A 25,113-nucleotide genomic window follows, 5' to 3' on the forward strand; every position below is an offset into this window, starting at 1 on the left:
CAGTATTTTTTAATTGAGGTAATTGGGGTTAATTTAGGGGGTGTTTGGAGGATTAGGGGTTAATAGTTTTATTAGGTTTGTTGTGATATGGGTAAATGGCGGATTAGGGGTTCATATACTTTATTAGGTTTATTGCAACGTGGGTTAATGGCGGATTAGGGGTTCATATACTTTATTAGTTATTGCGGTGGGGGATTGCGGTTTATAGATAGATATTGTGCATGTGTTAGGTGTTAGTTATTATCAGGAGGTAGATAGATATTGCGCATGCGTTAGGTGTTAGTTAATATTTTCAGGCAGTTACGGGAGTTACAGTGCTCGCATACTCAGCGCAAGGCTTGCTGCACCTGCCTATGAGTGGCGAGGTGAAAATGGAGAAAAATTACTCCATTTTTGCCGCATAAGTTCTTGCGCTGAATATGTGATACCGAATTGCAATGCGGTTCTATGTTTGCTTATGGGAGTCAAAATTGTGGCAGACGGGTGAAATATACGTGGCGCATTTATATGTGGCGCTGTATATGTGATACCAAAACCGCATAAAAACTGGCGTCGCCGGCTTTTGCGGGTGCTGCCGCATATGTATTCTTGCCCTGTATGTGTGTGTGCTACACAGTCTGTGACACTATATGTATGTGTGTGATACACAGTCTGTGACACTGTATGTGTGTGTGCTACACAGTCTGTGACACTGTATGTGTGTGTGTGTGCTACACCGTCTGTTACACTGTATGTGTGTGTGCTACACAGTCTGTGACACTGTATGTGTGTGTAATACAGTCAGTGACACTGTATGTGTGTGTGCTACACAGTCTGTGACCCTGTGTGTGTGCGTGATACTGTATGTGTGTGTGTGATACACAGTCTGTGACACTGTGTGTATGTGCTACACAGTCTGTGACACTGTATGTGTGTGTGTTACACAGTCTATGACACTGTATGTGTGTGTGTGCTACACAGTATGTGACACTGTATGTGTGTGTGCTACACAGTCTATGCCACTGTATCTGTGTGTGCTACACAGTCTATGCCACTGTATGTGTGTGTGCTACACAGTCTATGCCACTGTATGTGTGTGTGTGATACACATTCTTTGACACTGTGTGTGTGCTACACAGCCTATGCCACTGTATGTGTGTGTGCTACACAGTCTATGCCACTGTATGTGTGTGTGATACACAATCTGTGACACTGTATGTGTGTGTGCTACACAGTCTGTGACACTGTATGTGTGTGTGTGATACACAGTCTGTAACACTGTATGTGTGTGTGTGATACACAGTCTGTGACACTGTATGTGTGTGCGCTAAACACACACACACATACTTATGTCGGTCCACATAACATTTCTTATATAATCCTCCATATAACACCTCCAATTGCCCCTTTAATTCCTCATTTTGCCCCAAATAAACAACCTTATAGATCTTCAAAAAAAACTAGCTAGCAAAGCCCTCCTTGTAAGTCCTCTTTTTGCCCCATATAAATCTCCCTATACCCCTCCTAGTGCTCCATATAACCCCGCCTAGTGCTCCATTTAACCATCCCTATAACCCCTCGTAGTGCTCTATATACAGTTGTGCTCATAAGTTTACATACCCTGGCAGAATTTATGATTTCTTGGCCATTTTTCAGAGAATATAAATAACACAAAAACGTTTCTTTCACTCATGTTAGTGTTTGACTGAAGTAATTTATTATCAATTAACTGTGTTTACTCTTTTTAAATTATAATGACAACAGAATCTACCCAAATGACCCTGATCAAAAGTTTACATACCCTGGTGATTTTGGCCTGATAACATGCACACAATTTCAATCTTCATAATGAGTTCTTACCTTTGCAGAGTCAGGCTCAGAGAGTTTGGTGAGTAAAATTTCCTCTGAGGAACCAGAGCAGGTTGCTGAACACTAGCATAATTCCACTTGTAGATTCAAAGTGGAGCATATCATGTACATCCTTCAGGAAGGTTTTAACACTTTTGATCTCTCAGAATCTAAACCAGGAAAACCAGGAAATCCAGTTCAAACCAAAAATAAGCATGAAGGGATGGCTCCCTTTCCAGAAAATCTTCTGGTATGGGGCAGATTGACTGACTTATTTTGAGAAGGCCTGGTCTCTTTCGGTTCAAGATCCCTGGGTTCTAAACATTATATCAAGGGGTTACTGCATAGGCTTTTCATCCTGTAAAGGCGGCTGCCTTTTTACAATGTGTTCAAGATCTCCGCGTTATGGGAGTGATTCAAACTGTACCGCCAGATCAACATGGACAGGGTTTTTATTCCAATCCCTTCATTGTTCCAAATATGACACTTTCAGACATATACTAGATTTAAAGACTCTGAACAAATTTGTTCGGGTACCCACCTTCGAAATGTAAACTATCCGAACCATTCTACCTCTTATTCTAGAGGGTCAATATATGACAACTATAGATCTAAATGATGCTTATCTACAAATCCCAATCCACAGGGATCATTACCAATTTCTGAGCTTCGCATTTTCAACAAACATTACTAATTTGTGGCTCTTCCTTTTGGTCTGGCCACAGCTCCTCGGATCTTCACAAAGGTATTGGGGGCCTTTTTGGCAGTAACCAGAGCCCAGGGGGTCTCTATAGCCCCTTACTTGGATGACATTTTAATCCAAGCTCCTCTTTTTTTGGCTATGGCCCATACCCAGATAATGATGTTCTTCCTTCAGGATCATGGCTGGAAAATCTGGGGGGGGGGGGGGCAGTAAGGAGGACGCAGGGAGCATGGTCTCCTCTGGAGGCAAGGCTACCAATCAACATCTTAGAGCTCTGTTTAATTTTTCAGGCCCTTCAGGCCTGGCTCTCCTCAAGAGATTCATTATTTTCTAGTTGGACAACATCACAGCGGTGGCTTACATCAACCATCAGGTAGAGCTTATAGTTCCTTAGCCATGAAAGAGGTGTCTTACATTCTCTCTTGGGTGGAAAACAATCTCTGTACCCTATTAGCTATTCAATAAATAATTGGGAAGCAGATTACCTCAGTCTATCCATCCAGTAGAATGGTCCCTTCATAAGGACATCTTCAATCAGTTGGTTCTGAAGTGGAGCCTTCCAGATGTAGATCTAATGGCATACAAACTGAATCCCAAGCTTCCAGTTTCTCGTGCCAGATCAACAGATCCAAACGCTCACATGATAGATGTTGTAGTGTGTCAGTGGGATTTTCAACTAGTGTATCTGTTTCCTCCATTTGTTCCTCTTCCAAGAGTTATAGCAAGAATCAAACAGGATTCAGCATCAGTAATTCTCATAGCTCCAGCCTGGCTCCGCAGAATATTATATGCGAAACTAATCCAAATGTCAACCTCTCCTCCATGGACTCTACCCATAAGGAAGGATTTCCTGTCTCGAGGTCCTTTACTTTATCCGGACCTCAAATACCTGAGTCTGACGGCGTGGAGGTTGAAGCCTAGCTCTTAGGAATAGGGGATTCTCTGAGTCAGTTATTCCTACCTTATTACAGGTGAGAAAGCCTTTCACTCAACAAATGTATCACAAAATTTGGAAAGGTTATTTCCTATGGTGTTCTAGAGTTTTTTCATGGAAATCCTTTAGGATCTCCAGAATTCTTCAGTTTCTACAGAATGTCCTAAACAAGGGTTACCTAGTTACCTTAAAGTGATTAGAAAAGTCAAAATTAAACTTGCATGATTTAGAGAGAGCATGTAATGTTCAGATACTCAGAAATTAAATTCTATTTTTAAATGTGCTTAGTTTTTTTGGTATCCCTTGTTGAAAAAGAATACACACATATCCTACACTATTGGAAGCTAGCTGCTGATTGGTGTCTGCACAGATTTGTCTGCTGTGATTGGCTAACTATATGTGTTCAGCTAGCTGCTAGTAGTGCAATGCTGTAACTTCAGAAAAAGATAACAAGATAATAAAGCATATTTGATAATAGAAGTAACTTGAAAAGTTGCTTTAAATAGTATGTTCTATCCAAGGGTTTCCTGTCCCTTTAAGGGTCAAAAGTGGCCTTATCTGTTCTGTTTCACAAAAAAAAACCATTTGGAAAACATTAACCAGAAAATGATTGTACCTTCTTTATGTCCTTACCTTTCTAACTCAAAGGAACATCTGCTTCACAATCTGGATGTGGTCATTGCCTTACAATTTTATCTTCAGGCTACAAATGAATGTAGACAAACTTTGAGTCTGTTTATCCATTTTTCCGGTCCCAGAAATGGTAAAAAAGCTACCGCGGCAGCTCTGGCATCTTGGCTTAGACATTCTATTCGTAAAGCTTACTTCGTAGCAGGAAAACCACCTCCCAAAGGGATAACAGCATATTTTACTAGATCTGTAGCTACTTACTTAAAGAATTATGCTTCCTTGGAACAGATTTGCAAGGAGGCAACCTGGTCTTCCCTTCATACTTTATCCAAATTCTACCATTTTGATGTTTATGCTTCCTCAGAATCTGCTTTTGGCAGGAAACTGCCACTTCTTTTGTCCCACTCGTTCTTTACATGGACTCTCAATTTGGGTATTGTATGTTATTGACAGCTATGGCAGCAAATTGCTTTCTTTCGGGTTGATGAGTCCATAGGACCCCATCTAATTTTTGTATATGGGTGACAGCTCTTATTTGCACCTCTTAACCCTGTTTTCTGTCTTTCCTACCTTTTCTGTCTCTGTCTTCTGCTCGGCTATACATAAAGTGAGTAGGGAGAGGAGGTTGGAGGGATTAAAGCTCTTGTGAGGGTTCTTGACCTCCTTCTGGTGGGTGGAAAATATCATACATAGCTATGAACTCTCATCATCCCAAGAAAGCAATTTATCGGTAAGTATAAATTCTGTTTTTTAATCTCTCATTGTATGTATGTACAATGAGGGTACTTGTAAAGCGCAGCTAATCACCCGTAAGGGTCTCAAGGCGCTGCTCATTTTATCGACCTCAGAAGGATGAAAGGCTGAGTGGACCTTGCCGGGGATCGAACCTGCAACCCTTGGGTTGCTACAGAGCTCAGCCACAGTACCTTAGCATGCTGAGCTATCTGTAAACATTGTAGTTTATAAAATGAATCCTTAATAAATTTTACATGACAAACTTAAAAAAAAATATATATTTTACGTTCTGTTGTGTATTTTTCAGTTATCTCTCCAGATTCATCTAGTACTTCTGCTTATGTTTACTAAAGTCAATTTAGATAGATATTCAAACATTTGTTTTATATGAAACAATGATTTAATTCAGTTAGACTTGCTAAAGTAACCTAACCCTACAGCCATGGTGCTTCTTGATTGCGGATAGGTTATCTGCGGATAAGTGGGCGATGATTATGCTATGTACACTTTGCTTTTTTATATTCTATTTACTTTAAACAACAAGATATTTTACTTTTTTTTGGCACACATTTTTGTAAGCAAATTATAAAGTCTGCCCATGTTTCCACAGGATTGCAAGTGATGTCTTGCAGTAAATACCTATGATACAACATTTAGTTAACCCTTTCCTTAACAACTGTTCCGATGTAGACAAATTGAAATCACGCGATCGAGCACACGATTGCGAGATTTAAATTATTGGATCGGGTCTGGGGGGCGTCCCTATAACCCTAGGAACGCCCTCCAGACCCAGAAGGCTTCAGGACAGCCATTGACTATGACGTTCTATTCCGTCATAACGGCTCTAAAGCCCAGTGTATTTATGACGGAATAGAACGGCATAACGGCGTTAAAAGGTTAATAAGCTATTCTTTGTTATGGTTTAATATTACAAACATTATGCCTTATATTAACAAATACCTTTAAATGGACAGGCAAGTCAAAATTAAACTTTTGTGATTCAGATATAGCACACAATTTTCGATAATAAAAATGTGCACAATATTTTTATATGCACACTTTGAGGCACCAAGCTTCTACTGCATTTTGTGATTAACTGATGGCTGTCATATGATGAATTAACAAAGAAAATGTAACTAACTTTGACACTTGTCAGAAAAAAAAAATCTACTATTCATTTGAAATTCAAACTAAGTGCTTTTGCATTGTCTTTTTATTATAGTTTTGATTGATTTTGCTTTTGTACTGTGTTTAGAGGTCCTTTAAATGTTTATTTATTTGTCTTGCTAGGAGATGGTCTGAAAATTGCCTGTGGGTTATCTGAGAAATCTTTATTAGTGTACAGTTCCAAGCTTACTGGGGAACCAATTGTTTTTACAGGTAAGCTTTAAATGAATATTACTGACGTATTTTAATTATATTCAGTTTATTTACCTTTTAGTTTACACCAGGGGGCAGCAGAAGAACACAGCAACTTTAGCTGTTCTATAGTTCTTACACTATTTCTGTTTTCTATACAAGTAAAATCTGTCTTAGTGATAAAGCAGTCTTTCTTAGCTTCATGATTGACAGATAAGGGTGCAAAGCATTGCTATGTAGGGTGACCATATTGCCAGTTTAACAAGAGACACCTATGAAAAATACATGTGTCAGGGCTGTTAAAAGAAATGTTTTTTTGTATAAGAACCCTGACATATGTATTTTTCATGTGTCCCTTTTTAAAGCGGCAATATGGTCACCCTATTGTTATGCCGTGTGAAGCAGCCAACTCTGCCAATCAAGGGGTTAACGTTTTTATCATGAACATATAGTTTATACTGTTATGATGTCTGCAGAATTTTAAAACCTGAGACTGTCTCAAGAAATATTTTAAGAGGTATCTTCATTATTTATGCTCATGTCTACAGAGCTATAAAGTCATAGTATGATACTTTGTTTGAGGTCTGTTAGAAAATGACTGAAAATCTTAACCAGTGTTCCCTCTAAGACCAGTTTTGTGAGGCCTCTAACTGTTTCCCAGGCCTTATAAGGAACACTCGTCTTAACACCTTTAAAATTTAAGTTTCGCAAGATTATCAACTTATTTTAAAAATTAACTTTTATTTACTTATTAAAAAACCCCACATAGGGCTAGATTACGAGTGAAGCTCTAACAGTTAAAGATGAGCGAAAAAGGGGTTTATTGCGGATGTTTGCACAAGTCAGATTTCCTTACAAGTTGAAAGTAAACGTGATCGCTTGAGCGCAATTGAAGTTAACGCTCATCAGGTTAGCGCTGCCTCAGAGCTGTGGTTAACTGTTTCGTGAAACAAAAAAGTGTCACAAAACACATAAAAAATGCATTACAACGTACAGTTAAATGAATAATAACACCATCTAATAAAAATTATTAAAAACAATGCACTAAAAAGTTATAAAGGCTCAAAAATATGATATCTCAGGTCTTAGAAAAAAAAAAAAGTCAGGCAAAGGGCTTTAACACAGAGATACATGCATATATATGTTTAAATATGCATACTAATGTATGTTGCTTAAACTAGCAAATTGGAGTTGTTTAAAATTGTATGCACTGTCTTAATCATGAAAGAAAATGCTGGGTTTCATGTCCATTTAAACAATTTGTATATTATAGTAGAACTAGGCGATAAGCCTGCCCAGAGGGCAGTCTATTGAAAATTACTGAAAATAATAAACAAAATTGTCAAAAATAAATAAAAATGAAACCTAATCTAATAACGCTATAAAAATACCCCCCCAAAATAAAAACACCCCCTTATCTAAACTAAACTACCAATAGCCCTTAAAAGTGCCTTTTGTAGGGCATTGCCCCAAGTTAAACAGCTCTTTTACATTAAAAAAATTACCAATTATCCCATAACATTAAAACCCTCCACCCAACCAACCCCACCAAAATAAAAAAAACCTTAGTATAAAAAAACCTAAAGGGGCATTTGTATGGGCATTGCCCTTAAAAGCTCTTTTACAAACAGCTCTTATATAAAATGCATACCCCTCCCCTCAAGTCAAAATAAACTTTTATGACTCAGAAACAGCATGCAGTTTTAAGACACTTTCCAATTTACTTCCATTATCACATTTTTTATATTCACACTTTCTGGGGAACAAGATCCTACTGAGCATGTGCACATGCTCACATGGTATACGTATTACTAGTCTGTGATTGGCTGTCTGTCACATAATACAGGGGGCTGGAAAAACATAAATTACGCTTATCTGATAATTTCATTTCCATCGTGGGGAGGAGAGTCCACGGCTTCATTCATTACTTATGGGAATTAAGAACCTGGCCACCAGGTGGAGGCAAAGACACCCCAGCCAAAGGCTTAAATACCTCCCCCACTCCCCTCATTCCCCAGTAATTTTGCCGAGGGAACAAGGAACAGTAGGAGAAATATCAGTGTATAAATGGTGGTATAAATGATGCCAGAAAAAAATATTAAATTTAAGGCCGCCCACCGGAGATACGGGCGGGAGCCATGGACTCTACTCCCCACGATGGAAATGAAATTATCAGGTAAGCATAATTTATGTTTTCTATCTAAAGGGGAGGAGAGTCCACGGCTTCATTCATTACTTATAGGAAACATATACCCAAGCTCTAGAGGACACTGAATGAAACCGGGAGGGTAAAGGCGGACCCCTAAACTGAGGGCACCACAGCCTGTAGAACCTTTCTCCCAAAAACAACTTCAGCAGAAGCAAAGACGTCAAATTTATAAAACTTTGTGAAAGTATGCAAGGAGGACCAGGTAGCCTTACAAATCTGCTCCATAGATGCCTCATTTTTGAAGGCCCAAGATGAAGCCACTGCTCTAGTGGAATGAGCCGTAAATCCTCTGAGGGGGCTTGTTTCCTGCCGTCTCATAGGCAAGGCGTATCAAGCTCCTCATCCAAAAAGACAAAGAAGTAGCAGAGGCCCGCTGATCCCTGCGCTTCCCTGAATAGACTACAAAAAGAGAGTTAGATTGTCTGAAATCCTTAGTCGCCTGAAGATAGAACTTCAAGGCACAAACCACATCCAGATTATGAAGTAGCCTCTCCTTTGAAGAAGAGGGGCTAGGACACAAAGAAGGAACAACTATTTCCTGATTGATGTAACGGACAGACACCACCTTGGGAAGAAATCCCAAGCCAGTGCAAAGAACAGCCTTATCCACGTGAAACACCAGATAAGGGGGCTCATGTTGCAAGGCTGCCAGTTTGGAAACTGCGGGCCGATGCAATGGCTAACAGGAACAGAACCTTCCAAGACAGGATCTTTATGTCAAGAGAATGCATAGGCTCAAACTGAGCCCTCTGTAAAACCTTAAGAGCCAAATTCAAGCTCCACGGGGGAGCAGACTGCCTAAACACATGCCTGATTCTAGACAGGGCCTTAACAAAAGACTGAATGTCAGGGAGCTCAGCGAGCTTCCTATGCAACAACACTGATAGAGCCGAGATCTGTCCCTTCAAGGAACTAGCGGCAAGACCCTTCTCCAAACCCTCTTGGAAAAAGGGCAAAATCCTGAATACCTTCACCTTGTGCCAAGGATATCCATGTCTCTCACACCAGGACAAGTAAACTCTCCACACCTTATGGTAGATGCGACGAGTGACTGGCTTCCTCGCCTGAACTAGAGTATCAATCACGGTTTCAGAAAAACCTCTCTTGACTAGGACTAAGCGTTCAATCTCCACGCAGTCAGCCTCAGAGAATCTAGATTACGATGTTGAAAAGGACCCTGTTCCAGCAGGTCCTTTTGACAGGGTAACCTCCACAGCGGAGAGGATGACATCTCCACCAGATCCACACACCACGTCCTCCGTGACCACGAAGGAGCAATCAGAATGGACAACGCTCTCTTCTGTACACTAGACTGAACTGAAAAGAGAAGTGGTAGGAGAAAAAGCGCAAATGAATGTTTAAACCTATATGAGTATGTCTTTTAGAAAGGAAAAATATTGCTTCCAATACCTATTTAAACTAAAAATGAAGTATTTTGCTAAATTATGCCAAGAATAAAACGAATTGTTTCTGTGTATTAATGCTTAAGAGTATTTAAGACAGACAACCAAAAGTACTGATTCTAATAAATTATATTTAATATGTTAAAACAAATGGTCTAAATGTTTCTAGTCATAGTAGGCTCATTAATATAAAAATTTTTAAATTTGTTACAATAAATTGTTATAGTCATACGGAGCGAAGGTCGGCCGACCAATTAAGGTTATTTTAACCTTCATTTGTAGTTTAAATAGGTATTGGAAGCAATATTTTTCCTTTCTAAAAGACATACTCATATAGGTTTAAGCATTCATTTGCGCTTTTTGTCCTACCAGTTCTCTTTTCTGTCCACCACAAATTGATATTTAAAGGGGGAATATCAAAGGAGATTTAGCTTACCTTTAAAATTAGCAGCGCAAGAAAGATTTACCCAATTGCTTGTACACTAGACTGAACTCCCAAGGTACTGCCAACGCATCTATCAGCTCCGCTTAGGGGTCCCTCGACCTCGATCAGTATCGGGTGAGCTTACAATTTAATCAGGACGCCATGAGATCGATCTCTGGTGTCCTCCATCTGAGACAAATCTCTGCAAACACCTCGGGGTGAAGAGACCATTCTCCCGGATGAAATGTTTGCCTGCTGAGAAAGTCCGCTTCCCAGTTGTCCACTCCAGGGATGTGAATCGCTGAGAGCGAACAGCCGTAGGTCTCCGCCCACTCCAGAATCCGAGACACCTCCCTCATTGCAAGGTAGCTCCTCGTACCCCCCTGGTGATTGATGTATGCCACCGAGGTAATGTTGTCTGTCTGGAACCTGATAAAGTTGCATTCCCCCAGATAGGGCCATGCCTTCAGAGCATTGTAGATCGCTCGCAGTTCCAGGATATTTATCGGAAGAAGAGACTCCAGCTGAGACCATTTTTCCTGTGCCATCCTGGCACCCCAAACAGCTCCCCATCCCGTCAGACTCTCGTCCGTGGTCACAATTTCCCAGGACGGTCTCAAGAAGGATGTCCCCATGGACAACTGGACCGGACGGATCCACCAAGAGAGGGAAGACCAAGTCCGTGCATCCATGGATATCAGCTGTGACAGATTGGAATGATCGCCGTTCCACTGCCTCAACATGCACAGTTGAAGAGGTCTGAGATGAAATCTTGCGAATGGAATGACATCTATGCTGGAGACCATGAGCCCAATCACCTCCATATACTGAGCTACTGAGGGACTCCTTGAGGACTGAAGGGCAAGATAGGCGGACGCAATCTTCCTGTGTCGCTGATCTGTGAGGAATATCTTCATGGACACGGAGTCTAGTATCGTGCAACTCCACCCTGGTGCTGGGAACTAGGGAGTTCTTTCCAGAGTTGATCTTCCAACCGTGAGATTGAAGTAACAGAAGCAGAGCCCTTGAGTTGACTTCTGCCAGATGAAAGGATGGCGTCTGAACCAGGATGTCGTCCAGGTAGGGCGCCACCGCATTACCCCTGGATCTGGCCACTGCAAGCAGTGCCCCCAGAACCTTCATGAAGACTCTCTGAGCCGTCAACAGACCGAAGAGAAGGGCCACAAATTGAAAATGTTGGTCCAGAAACTAAAATCTGAGAAACTTGAAGTGGTCCCTGTGAATTGGAACATGCAGGTAGGCATCCTTCAAGTCTATTGTGGTCATGAACTGCCCCTCTTGAACTAGAGGCAAAATGGACCTGATCATTTCCATTTTGAACGATGGAACGGACAAGAACTTGTTTAAACACTTTAAATCCAGAATCAGGCGGAACGTGCCCTCCTTCTTTGGAACCACGAACAGATTTGAATAGTACCCTAGACCACTTTCTGCATGGGGTACTGGTACGATAACGCCTAGAGATGATAGATCCCTCACACACTCTAGGAAGGCCTCTCACTTTTCCGGCCTTGAAGACAGGTTTGAAACAAGGAATCTGCCCCTGAGCAGAAGGGACCTGAACCCTATCCTGTAACCCTGGGCGACAACCTCCAGAACCCAAGGGTCCTGAACATCCTGCAACCAGGCATTGGAGAAAAGAGACAATCTGCCCCCAACTCGGTCCGTAAACTTGTCGGGTGCTGCCCCTTCATGCCGCCGGAGGTTTAGATGACACGGACTCCAAACCAGAAAACCCCCCTCCGAAGCGTCGGAGTGGGCCTCATCATCGTACCACTCCGCAGGAGTTTCCAACATAGATGACTCCTGAGTCGGGCCGCTCTGGAAGGCTCTACGCTTGCTCTTAGCAGAACGCGGTAAAGCATGGATCACTTTAGAGACTGCTGTTTGAAGTTGGTCCGCAAAATCTGGTGGCCAGCAAATCTCCCCCGAAGGGGTAACAGTCAGGCCCTGGGGCGCTGCATGTGGAATAGGGGACGCAATTAGGGAACACACCTCACGGGACGGAGAGCCCTCAGAGGTGGACGGCTCAGTAGTACTAGACATTCTCTTATTTTTAGATGTCGTAGCTCTTTCAAGGCATGTGGAACATAGTTGTGCAAGCTGGTCTACCGGAACCTCACAATAAACACAGGTAAAAGACTTAGATAAAGAGGGAGTACCCTCCAACGCGTCAGAATCCTCCATAGCTTTTAAGAACAGGCACATTTATAACCACCAATGGCCGGGGCACTCACCACCTCCTCGGACCCGGACTAGAGAAACCGCTTTGTCTCCTCCGTCACAGTACAGACCGGAAGTGATGCCCTAACAGGAACGTCCCTGCTTAAAGGAGAAAACACGCCAAAAAAACAAAACTCCCAGAATGAACCTGTCAGTTCCACCACATTGCCAGAGCCTCATCCCGCACATAACGCAGCAATGACACAATAAAGCATATCATGTATAACCCCCCCCCCCCGTTCAATAATCACCTTACCAGGAATATTAACCATTGATTCTGTAAAGATAAAAGGCGCCACAAAGTGGCCCTGTTTTCTGTGTTATCAATATAATAAAAAATGAAACGATCTTACCAGAATCCACGCCGTGGAACAGGAACACGGCCCTTCAAGTGTGACAGGTCATAGCATCGCTCCTGACATGGACTTGAGAGAATAAAGCAGTCTGCGAAACTCGTCAACGACGATTGCTGTAGGAGCTGTTAATATGAGTCGGGATGGTGTTGCAGAGGAGAGCTCTCCCTGCCTCTCCGGACTCTAACTTTCACCCAGGCCCTCAACTGAAAGGCTTGTTAGGGCTACTTAATCCCATCCCATAGTGAAGAGTAGTACTCTCCATAAGAGACCTCCGAAACTTCGGCACCTCTCTGCCATCCTCCTGTGACGAAAGGCAAAGAATGACTGGGGGATTTTATTATGCACTTGTTAATTATGCAATTATACTGTATATAGTGTTCCTTCAATTGATTAAAAGGCATAAAAACCATACAGTGCCTGAGTCTAAATGGACTGCTTTTAAAACGATGTAGAGAAGGATTAGCAGTTGATTCCAAGTAGAAATAGCTCTAAAATAAAATGATCTTCATGTGCAAAGCAGTCTGAGGAATTCATTTCAGCAAACACTAGCTTTAGGCTCCTGATGACTTGTTGCTGGACATCATAATAAGAAATTATGGACATCAATTCTCCCACAAACCAAGGGGAAATTATTTTGTAAAAAATAAATCAAAACACTTTGTGACTCAGGGTTCAGATTATATTTCAGAATCTATTGGATGGAAAAGCCTTTGAAATTGTTAAGTCATTTAAGATATATTGGTGAGTGTATTCCATTCTTAGCAAACCTCATGTGAGGACTCCAGTGCTGATCTTTCAATAAATGTATTTAGACAAAGACACTTTCTGTCATCATTACAAATCTTTAATTTCTCAGCCAGTTTATAAAAATAGATTTCATATGTACGTTTCTCATTTTGTATGTCCACTGGGAAATTAGACTTCAAGAATCTTTACGAATTTAGCCTGTATGGTATTTGTTATTAAAGGGACATGATACCCATTTTTTTTTTCATGATGTAGACAGAGCATACAAGTTTAATTAGCTTTCCAATTTACTTCTATAATATAATTTGCTTCATTCTCTTGTTATCCTTTGTTGAAAGGTTTATCTAGACAAGCTCAGGAGCAGCAAAGTACCTAAGTTCTAGCTGCTGATTGGTGGCTGCATATATATATATACTGATTGTCATTGGCTCACCAATGTGTTCAGTTAGAAACCAGTAGTGCATTGCTGCTCCTTGAACAAATGATACCTAGAGAATAAAACAAATTAGATAATAGAAGAAAGTTGTTTAAAGTATTTTTTTCTATCTGAATCATGAAAGAAAAATCTTGGGTTTCATGTCCCTTTAAATCTATCTTGTTATATGCTTAAAGTAAACCCCCCCCCAAAAAAAAATCTCTGACTAATGTGCCTTTGCCCAATCTCTGCAGCAAGAATAGCAATACTGATATATTAAGTATGACAATGATGATTATTATTAATAATAATAATCTATTCTTAGCTAGTATTAAAGACATTTATTTTGTGCACTTTCTCATTGACTCAAAATGCAAATGAAAAACTACTACTACACCTGAAAAGGAAAGTAAGCCCCTTGTAATTGCTACATATTTCTGTTGTTTTGCTATAAAATAACATATCAGCCAAATCTATTTTTTAAACAACCATCTTGCTTGCAGTTGTTTTTTCAATAGCAAAACTCTACCCACCTCTTGCTTTATTTGGAGAAGCTAATCTGGACTTGAGTCTGCAGACAACAGGGCTAGCCACAGTCATTATATTTGTATAAAGTGCATTGTTGTTTACCACTCGTATTACAAGTTGAAAATAAACCCGATCGATTGAGCACAATCATGCTTTACACTAGAATGATTACTGTGTTCTCAGAGCTCTGGTTAAAAATTGCACAAAAAACATAAATTATGCTTACCTGATAATTTTCTTTTCTTCAGATGGAAAGAGTCCACAGCTGCATTCATTACTTTTGGGAAATAAGAACCTGGCCACCAGGAGGAGGCAAAGACACCCCAGCCAAAGGCTTAAATACTTCTCTAACTTTCCTCATCACCAGTTATTCTGCCGAGGAACAAGGAACAGTAGAAGAAATACCCTGGTGAAAAGGTACCAGAAGAATAAAATTACAGACGCCCCACAGAAAAAACATGGCTGGGGAGCTGTGGACTCTTTCTATTTGAAGAAAAGAAAATTATCAGGCAAGCATAATTTATGTTTGGAAAGAGTCCACAGCTGCATTCATTACTTTTGGGAAAACAATACCCAAGCTATAGAGGACACTGAATGCGAAAATGGGAGGGTAGAAAGGTAGAAAGGCGGCCCATTCTGAGGGCACCAAGCCTGAAAAACCACAACCCAACCAAAACCCGCTTCGTCAAAGCCGGGCACAAAAACTAGAAGGAAAAAGCCCCAAGGACACTGACCCGCTGATAGTCTGAAGCCTGACTAGAGACCGCAAGTAAACACAATGAGCCAACACTCAGTACGAAAATCCCCAAAAGGGAGAGGACAAAGTGGAGCAATAGGGATACCCAAAAAGGTACAGCAAGATCCAAACCCCCTTCCAAAAGAAAATCAAGTCCACAGAGACTCGAAGGATCCTGAGAACAATGGGAGATGATGCCCAACCCAGGCAGAGCCACAAGGAGCAAACCAGGCATCATCAAAGAGAAGAACATCTCCCAAACATAGAGCAACAGCACCGAAAAAGACAGCGAAGGACAAAAGTCCTCAAACATCACAACTCAGAGACTGAGCAAACGGAAAATAATACTGGTAGTAAACTCAGCAAGATAAACATTCGAGTCCAGTAACCCGCTGCCATCCGGGAAGGCACAGAGAAAACACTATCCATAAGGAAGAGCGGCCGAACAAAATTTCAGATTGCCCAACCTCCAATGCAGAGGGCACACTCTAGGCCACCAGGCCTACTCACAGATCTTAAACAGGGGAGGGGCACAGAACTTCAAAAAAAGGTCCACTGGCACCCCCAAGACCTGAGGATAAACAAAAGATCTCAAATCCTACACCTAGCCATACCAGACCAAGCAACGGCAGATCTGAGGCAGGGGAAGCCAAAGGAACCCCAAGACCGTCTCCCAAGAGGGTGGAGAAAAGGGACACAGCCACCTCACCCAGAGACAATCAAGCAGGCGTTAGACCCATGGAGATCTATCAAAGCCACCAAGTCTCAATGCAAAGCCAGCAGCTCCCCAGATGGAAAGGAATAACTCAAAGAGCAGACCAATCCCCAAACCGGATAAACCATCTGGACCAGCCTCCCGAACACCAGAGAGGCCCCTAAAAGGAACCACACCTCCATAAGGAGGGCAATGAGCCTCCTGAAGAGGAGAGCATCGATAAACACCTGCCCAAAGACAGGAAGTTGTAGGAGGAACCAAGAACACAAGGCCACGTCACTGACGAACACGGAAAGAACCCCTTAAAACACCATTGTGCTAGTATACATACCAGGTGCAAAAGGGAATTATGGTCTGGTACATGACGAACCCTCAAGGAGCCCGGCTCTCAGAAATTCTGGTCAAGTTGTAAAACAGAATGACCAGAACAAGGGCTAAGCCCAAGTACCCCAGAAACTGGAACCCCCAGGCCCATCCTAGGATCATAAGGTCCGGTAACATCCCACAGCGGGATCAACAAAGTGAAAACGCAGAGTAAAACCCTCGACACCGTAAGATCAGGACAAGAAGCCCGGGCCCCACAAATGTTTAGATTAAACAACTTCCAGGAACATAATCCCTCATCTGATAACAAAAACAGACCTCCCAGGGAAAAATCCAGATTAAAATGGATGTCAAGAGCAAGAAGCCCTTGCAAGTCCCATCCCAAAGAGAAGAGACCACCCCTTGTAGGAGCCCAACACTCCAAAAGAGCTAAAGCCTCCCAAGGCCATATAATGACACTAGATCTAACAGTCGTCCAAGCAACATGAACATGATTGTGCTTGAAAAACACGACTAATCCCCCTCAAGGCGCTGCTCATTTTATCAACCTCGAAAGGCAAGGTGAGGAGTCCCGTAGCCGAGAAGGATAGGGTCCCCAAACAACTCTAAAACATGTCTAAGGAGAACACGAATGGGAACCAGCCTGTAACGAAAAGCACAACACTCAGAAACAGTTACACCGGCAGGGAGCTGCACATGTCCTCCCATGGCCAAGAGAGCCGGGGCAATCGTGCACGAGCATAATCGCAAATAAGCTGTAGATGAGCAAGCACCAAAAGCATGTAAAAGCGAAAACGCGCCACAACCTCCGGGGGGAACAACCGCATGTGTAGTAGTAGAAGGGAGTGGTAGGGAACTCGCCTTCCAGAGGACAGGGCCCCCCGAGGCGGATGGCTCAGCAGTCCCTTGAATCCTCGAGCCCGAGGAACAAGGCGCTCTAGGACGGCCTAAAGAACATAACTGACTGACCTGCGTCAATGGGGCCAATTCGCATTCGTCACAGGACGAAGAATCTGAATCAGAAAGTTGAACAATCTCAACATCAGCATCCTCCATAATTGGATAAAGGATACCAAAAGATGGACTATATATTAAACTATTTAGACGGTACTTGACACCCCCAATGGCTGGGGCACTCACCACCTCCTATGAACCAGACACCAGTGGACCAGATTTCTCCGTCGCCACACAGTCAGGAATGCGGAAATGGGGAACCAGAACGTAAACACGCTCGGTCACAAGGTGAACCGTACAGTCAAAAAAAAAGTGCGCCCAACCGTAAGACCGAGTCACTTCGAAAAAGGCGTTATGTTCTGAAGCCACGAGCCCAGATAACACTAAGCAGGTTGAATCACATAACAAACATGATTTTAATAAAAATCCTGTTCAATAATCCCCCTCAGGAGATATTAACCCTTGATTCTATAAGATACTAAAGGAGTCCCACTGAGACCCTGTATTTTTATTGTAGTTCACAGGAACATTTAAGTTACAGTACATTTATGAAGAAGTAAAATGAAACAATATTACCGGAGTCTACTCCGTGGAACAGGAACATGGCCCTTCAAGTGTGACGGATAGTAGCATCGTGTGACTTGAGAGAAGAAAGCAAGCAGCAAAGCGAAGTTCGACAACACCGATTGCTTGTGGAGTTATTAAAATGAATCGGGATGGTTTCGCAGAAAGACTCTTCCTGCATCTCCGGATTCTAACTTTCATCTAAGCCTTCACTGAGAGACTGATAGGATTACTTAAAACTCCCGTCCCATGTCGAAGAGTACTACCCTCCATAAGAGACAAAAACAAAACTTCTGACACTTCTCTGCCAACCTCCTGGGATGAAAGGCAAAGAATGACTGGGGGATGATGGAAGTGGAAGGAGTATTTAAGCCTTTGGCTGGGGTGTCTTTTCCTCCTCCTGGTGGCCAGGTTCGTATTTCCCAAAAGTAATGAATGCAGCTGTGGACTCTTTCCATTTATGAAGAAAACATCAATTATACATTTCAAAGTAAAGTTACACTCATAAGAACACCACCTAATAAACATTATTAAAAAGAAAATTGCACAAAAAAGTTAGAAGGGCTCAAATATGAGGTCTCAGCTGTTAGAAGAAACAAAAAGGCTGCAAAGGGCTTTAGCATAGAGATACATACATATCTAAAGATGGATATATGTATGTGTGTACTATTGTCTTTATATGTGTATATATGTATTTACACACACATATACACATGTACATACATATGTATGCATATATAGACATATATATATAAGTTCATTGGAGCCCTTTACAGTCAAGTAGATGAAAACATGTAAAAACATATTAATGCATTACTCATATTTAATAAAGTGTTATACTGTGTATTTACTGTAAATATTTCGCATTCCAATGTTCTGCACATAGCAGAATATGTTCTAAGTATTTATAAATACATATTCCTATATATATATATATATCTTTATATATCTATACCTATATAATCATGTATGTATATATATATATATATAGTGAAGAAAAAGATCCGCACTCACTGGACTTTCAAACATCAAACGTGGTTTATTGTGACGTCCCCTTCATCAGACCAAACATAAGTGAGCAATGGTGTGGGCCTATATAGGCCAATAACCCCTCCCCCCTGAAGTGACATAATAAGGTATCTCTATTGTACCCACCAAAGGTAACACTAATTGAAAAAATACATAGTGCAAGTTTCTCTCAAAACATACATGATATAACATATAAGCAGTGATAACTAAGAGAAATCAACATAATCCAATATTGCATATATAATATAATAGAGATACTGGGTATCAATGTCAATCCACAATGTATCTTTTAGTATAATATTGTATTTATGATCGAGTTGTATGATCAATATCAGATTATACTCTAATTGTTCTCCTAAGTGACCATATGGCTATATTGGGCATCCAAGATGTATCTACCACAAAATACATTAGGCAGTGCAGCTCCTACCTTAGTAATTGCACCATAGGAGAAACTGACAAGCAGTTCACAGTCGGATTCGGCGTGTGCTCCATTGCGTGGTGTGTGCGAATGCACTTCTATATACATCAATCCTGCCAATGAGGAGTAACCAGCCACCGGGAGGATCCACCCAATAACAACTGTCAGCTGACATCAGACTCTGTGTAGCCTAAAAACGTAGCAGTAAAAGACTCGTTATATCGGTATAAATGTTCAAACCTGTTTTGGCTATTATGTTGCTAGTGTTAATGTTCTATGTGTAGAGATTGCTATATTTGTAAGACATCTCATTTAAAGGTAATCTAGCATACCTTAATAAATAAACTATATAGTGGCGTCTGGGGATTGGTGTCTATCGAATATGTACAAACAAATTATTCTTATTATTATTAACCCCTATTCTGCTGCTCCCCAACATCGCCGCAACTAAAGTTATTAACCCCTAAACCTCTGGCTTCCCACATCACTACCACTGAATAAACCTATGAACCCCTAAACCGCCAGCCCCCCACATTGCAACAACCTAAATTAAACTATATTAACCCCTAAACCTAACCCTAATTTAACCCTTATCCTAAACCTAACCCTAACACCCCCTAACTTTAACATAATTAAATTAGATCTAAATTAAATTTACAATTATTAGCTAAATAATTCCTATTTAAAACTAAATACGTACCTGTGAAATAAAACCTAAGGTAGCTACAATATAACTAATAGTTATATTGTATCTAGCTTAGGTTTTATTTTTATTTCACAGCTAAGTTTGTATTTATTTTAACTAGGTAGAATAGTTATTAATTAGTTATTCTATTATTCTTTTATTATTCTAATACCCTTTTTTTAAAAAAAAACAACATCCCAAAATAAAAAAGCCTAATCTAGAATAAACTACCAAGGGCCCTTAAAAGGGCCTTTTGTAGGGCATTGCCCTGAGTTAAACAGCTCTTTTGCTCCAAAAAAAATACAAACACCCCCTAACACTATACAAACCCCCGCCCCCTAACACTATACAAACCCATAAATAAACACCCCAAAATAAAAAACCTAATCTAGAATAAACTACCAATGGCCCTTAAAAGGGCCTTTAGTATGGCATTGCCCTAAAGATAGCAGCTCTTTTAGTGAAAAAAAATTACAAAGACCCACTAACATTACAAAACCCACACCCCAGCATCCTCTTCATATGGTCGCCGCCGTACACTGAATCTTCATGATTTGAATAGCCAATAGGATTTTAGCAGCCCTAATTCCTATTGGCTGATTCAAATTTTTCAGCCAATAGGAATGCAAGGGACGCCATCTTGAATTGCGTCCCTTGCATTGAAGATTCCGTATGTGGCGGCGACCATATGAAGAGGATTCTCCGCTCCGGATTTCTTGAGGATGGACCCGCTCAGCGCCTCCGGGATTAAGATAGAAGATGCCGCCTGGATGAAGATTGAAGAGGCTGTCTGGATGAAGACATTTCACGCCGCTTGGATCAGGATTTCGCCGCCGGGATGAAGATTGAAGAGGCCACCTGGATGAAGACTTCTCGCCGCCTGGATCAGGACTTCAACTCCGGGATGTGGATCGTCATTGGGTTAGTGTTAGGCTTTTTAAAGGGTTTTTTGGGTGTGTTTTTTTTTTAGTTTAGGGTCTGGCAGTAAAAGAGCTATATGCCCTTTTAAGGACAATGCCCATACAAATGCCCTTTTCAGGGCAATGGGTAGCTTAGGTTTTTTAGAATTAGGTTTTTTTATTTTGTGGGTTGGTTGGGTGGTGGGTTTTACTGTTGGGGAAGTCTTTCTGTTTTTTTTACAGGTAAAAGAGCTGATATCTTTGGGGCAATGCCCCACAAAAGGCCCTTTTAAGGGCCATTAGTAGTTTATTGTAGGCTAAGGTTTTTTTTTTTATTTTGGGTGGGCTTTTTTATTTTGATATGGCTATTATATTAGGTGTAATTCTTTTTTTTTTTCATTTTTAGTTTTTCTTATTTTTTGTAACTTAGTATTTTTTTGTTTTTGTATTTAGATACAGAGTATCTACATTTAGATTATGTTATGGTCAGACCTGCAATATGTCTGTATCAAGCTTAATACAGTTGCAATTCTATAACGTTCTGATCTTTTGTAGCAATATAAGTAAGTTATGAGGTGTGAGGGTAACAGATTAAATGTTTAGTTTGTGACACGGAGCTAACGTCAACAAGTTAATGCTAAATGTTAACTCTGTGTCTTGTTATTGCCGAAGGGTAGGTGTCTGTACATATACACAATGCAAGACAAGTTACAGTTAGGCAGGTAGTGGTGTAACAAGCTTGCTGTGCTCCAAGTATAGTGTGATGGCAGTGAAACAGACTGAGAGGTGAGAGACCGAGCAAACTGTAAATTCTTAGCAGTCAGAAATAACAGGTAACCGGTAGATTAGATGGCAGAATATATAACAATAGTCTGTATGAATATTACTAGGCAGGATATCAAATAGGCTTAGAACTTGGTGCATACAACCTGTCTGCTTGGAGTGTGAAGTCGGAGCAGTGAGACCGGGCCATAGCTGATGACGTCACCCGGTTGTTCACAAAACTGTGCGGAACAGTCCTGCTTACTTGATCACAGCAGCCGAGTTGCGAAGACAGAGTATGGGCGGAAAGTTCACCAGACACCCAGTGCGGTTTTTGGCTAAAGAGGTCAGTTAGAGATGATCCTATACTTGCCAAAGGAAATGTGAGAGTAACTAGAAGTAGCAAGTATATGCTTGTTGGCTAGGATATATTGATGAGCTACCAGTAGGTCACAATCAACATTAATCTAGCAATGAATGAGGGGTAGGAGGGCTTAAATAGCGGATATGAGAAAGTGAACTGAGCCTTAAAGTGACAGAGCAGTTGCTAGGAACATGACAGATTTAGAGTAGTGTTAGGATTTTTTTAATGTGTAGTTTAGTTTAATTTAATTGGTAGTTAGTTTAATTTTAGTTTAATTATTATATTAGTTTAAACTTAGTTTTTTTTAATTTGACAGGTAAGTTTTAATTTAATTTAAGCTAGGGAAATTGTAATTTTAATATAAAGTTAGGGGGTGATTAGGTTTAGGGGTAAATAGTTTAATTTAGTTTATTTTGATGTGGGGGGCTTTCGGTTTAGGGGTTAATAGTTTAGTTTAGTATATTTCGTTGTGGGGGGGCTTGAGGTTTAGCGGTTAATGCGTTTAGCATAGTAGCAGCTTTGTAGGGCTTAATAACTTTAGTATAGTGGGGGCGATGTGGGCGAATAGCAGAATAGGGGTTAATATTTAAATAGTGTTTGCGATGCAGGAGGGTGGCGGTTTAGGGGTTAATATCTTTAGTATAGTGGTGAGAATGTCAGGGAGCGGTGGAATAGGGGTTAATATTTTTTTAAAGTGGCGGCGATATCAGGAGCAGCAGATTAGGGGTTAAGAAATTTAATATAGTGTTTGTGATGCAGGAAGGCCTCGGTTTAGGAGTTAATAGGTAGTTTATGGGTGTTAGTGTACTTTTTAACACTTTAGTTATGAGTTTTATGTTACAGCTTTGTAGCGTAAAATCATAACTACTGACTTTAGATGGCGTTACAGATCTTGTCATTTTAGGCTGTAACGCTCGCATTATAGCCAGAACGCAAAACTCGCTATGGGAATCCCATTAAAAACTGTCATTTTTACGAGTGTGGTACTGACGTTGCATTACAGGCTAAAAGGCTTGCGGTACAGCTATACCGACAAGAATTGTAATGACTGCGTTAGGGAAAATTATGCGTTATGGGCCACAACGCTGCTATTTGACTCATAATGCACAAATTGTAATCTAGCTGATTGTTTGTTAACAATATTTGACATAATTATAAAAAGCAATGCCAATCTTGATTGACGTTCAGTCCATTAGGTTGGATAGTGTTCAGATGGTAAATCCATCTGGCTTCTCTCCTGCGCAATAATTTCCCTCTATCTCCCTCTCTCTTAAGGGGAGGGATATGATCAATTAGTCTAAAGCTTAGATCTGATACTGAATGTCTATGTTCCTGGAAGTGCCTAGCCACAGGCTGGTCAGTCTTGCCCTTATCAATGGCTGCCCGACTGGCGGAGCGATGATTGGCAAATCTTGTGCGTGCATCATCTTCAGTCTTTCCGACATAGTACATCTCACATGAACAATTTAGAAGGTATATGACGAACTTGGTAGTACAAGTCAGATAGTATTTAATTCAGAATTGTTGGTTAGTGTGTGGATGTTTGAAGGAATTACATGGTATCATAGAATTACATGTAGTGCACGAAATACATCTGAATGAGCCAGTCTTTTTTGGCTGAAGCCAGGATGTTGTTGTGTAGCAATGTACTGGATCAGTGTCTCTTAAATTCCTAGCTCTCCTGAAAGCCACTCTTGGTTTCTTTGTAAAAGGTAGCTAAGGATCAGATGAGAGAATGTCCCAGTGTTTAGATACATTCCTGGATAGGGAATTCATCATGGGGTTGTATGTAGTAAGTAGAGTTAGTCGATCTTCATTAGTAGATCTGGTGTGTTCGACTAATAAGTCTTCCTGCCTGTAGTTGCATTTTTATATCCTTGATGAGTTTAGGTTTGTAGCCCCTCTGAATGAATCTCATTTCCAGTTCTTTTAGTTGTTCCTCTCTGTGTGATGATTCAGTATTATTGTGTATACTCGTAGGATTTGTCCCTTAGATACTGCTTTCACCATCCTTTTTGGATGGCAGCTCTGTGCCAACAGAATAGAATTTCTATCAGTCTCCTTTTTGAGGAGTGGTGTTGAGTCGTCCATTGGCCTTATAGATCCTCAGGTCGAGAAAATCAACTTGTTGGTGATCTGCTGTCATTTTTAATCTAACCGGTTTGTTTAGGTTATTCAGATGTCGTAGCCATATTTAAGCTCTTCCATTGTGCTTCTCCAGATGACGAAGAGGTCATCAATGTAGCATCTGTACAAACTGATATGTGGGTCCGTAAATACTCGCATGGTCTCTTTCTTATATTTCTCCATATATATGTTGTCATACGCTGGGGCCATGTTAGAGCTCTAACATGGCCCCAGCATATGCCAACATATATATGGAGAAATATATATATATATATATATATATATATATATATATATATATATATATATATATATATATAGAGAGAGAGAGAGAGAGAGAGAGAGAGAAATATGAGAACGACACCATGCAAGTATTTAAGGACCCACGTATCAGTTTGTACAGACGCTACATTGCTGACCTCTTCGTCATCTGGAGAGGCACAATGGAAGAATTTAACATATGGCTACGACATCTGAATAACCTAAACCAACCAGTTAGATTAAAAATGACAGCAGATCAACTTCCGGTGGGCGGCTATGTAAGATGGCTGCAGGCTTCATCAGCTCTGAAGATAATCTCCTTTAACTTCAATTTTACAGCCAGCAATCTACACCATCTGCCTCTCCCTTGACAGAGCTGTCCGGGAACATTTAGCAGATAGAAGGAACTCCAACTCTTCTACCCCAGAAGGCAACTTAATTAAATATAAGGCAACTGCCCACAAAGCAATAGCCTCAGACAGTGAAGTAACCGCAACATTGTTTGCAATTTTTCTACCCAAGTTGGAAACTTTGCTCAACAGCTGTGAAGACCTATGCAAAACACTACAAAACACGAGGAGTGTTAGCATTGCAGAAACGGATCAGAATGCTGTGCAACCTGGTAATCTAACACCAACAAGATGATTTCCTCGACCTGAGGATCTATAAGGCCAATGGATGACTCAACACCACTGTTTTCAAAAAGGAGACTGATAGAAATTCTATTCTGTTGGAACAGAGCTGGCGTCCGAAAAACA

At 40.9% G+C, this 25,113-nt stretch overlaps 1 protein-coding gene across 1 annotated transcript in view; it reads left to right on the forward strand.

Annotated features, from left to right (window-relative positions):
- The window catches only part of WDR27 (WD repeat domain 27), an 896,914-nt gene that overhangs the window by 299,794 nt on the left and 572,007 nt on the right, over positions 1-25,113 (forward strand). The window contains 1 exon segment of the mRNA XM_053712226.1: positions 6,120-6,209. Within this exon segment, the coding sequence (XP_053568201.1) occupies positions 6,120-6,209 (90 nt within the window).

The sequence above is a fragment of the Bombina bombina genome, chromosome 4 (genome assembly GCF_027579735.1).
Source record: "Bombina bombina isolate aBomBom1 chromosome 4, aBomBom1.pri, whole genome shotgun sequence".
Classification (NCBI taxonomy): Eukaryota; Metazoa; Chordata; class Amphibia; order Anura; family Bombinatoridae; genus Bombina; species Bombina bombina.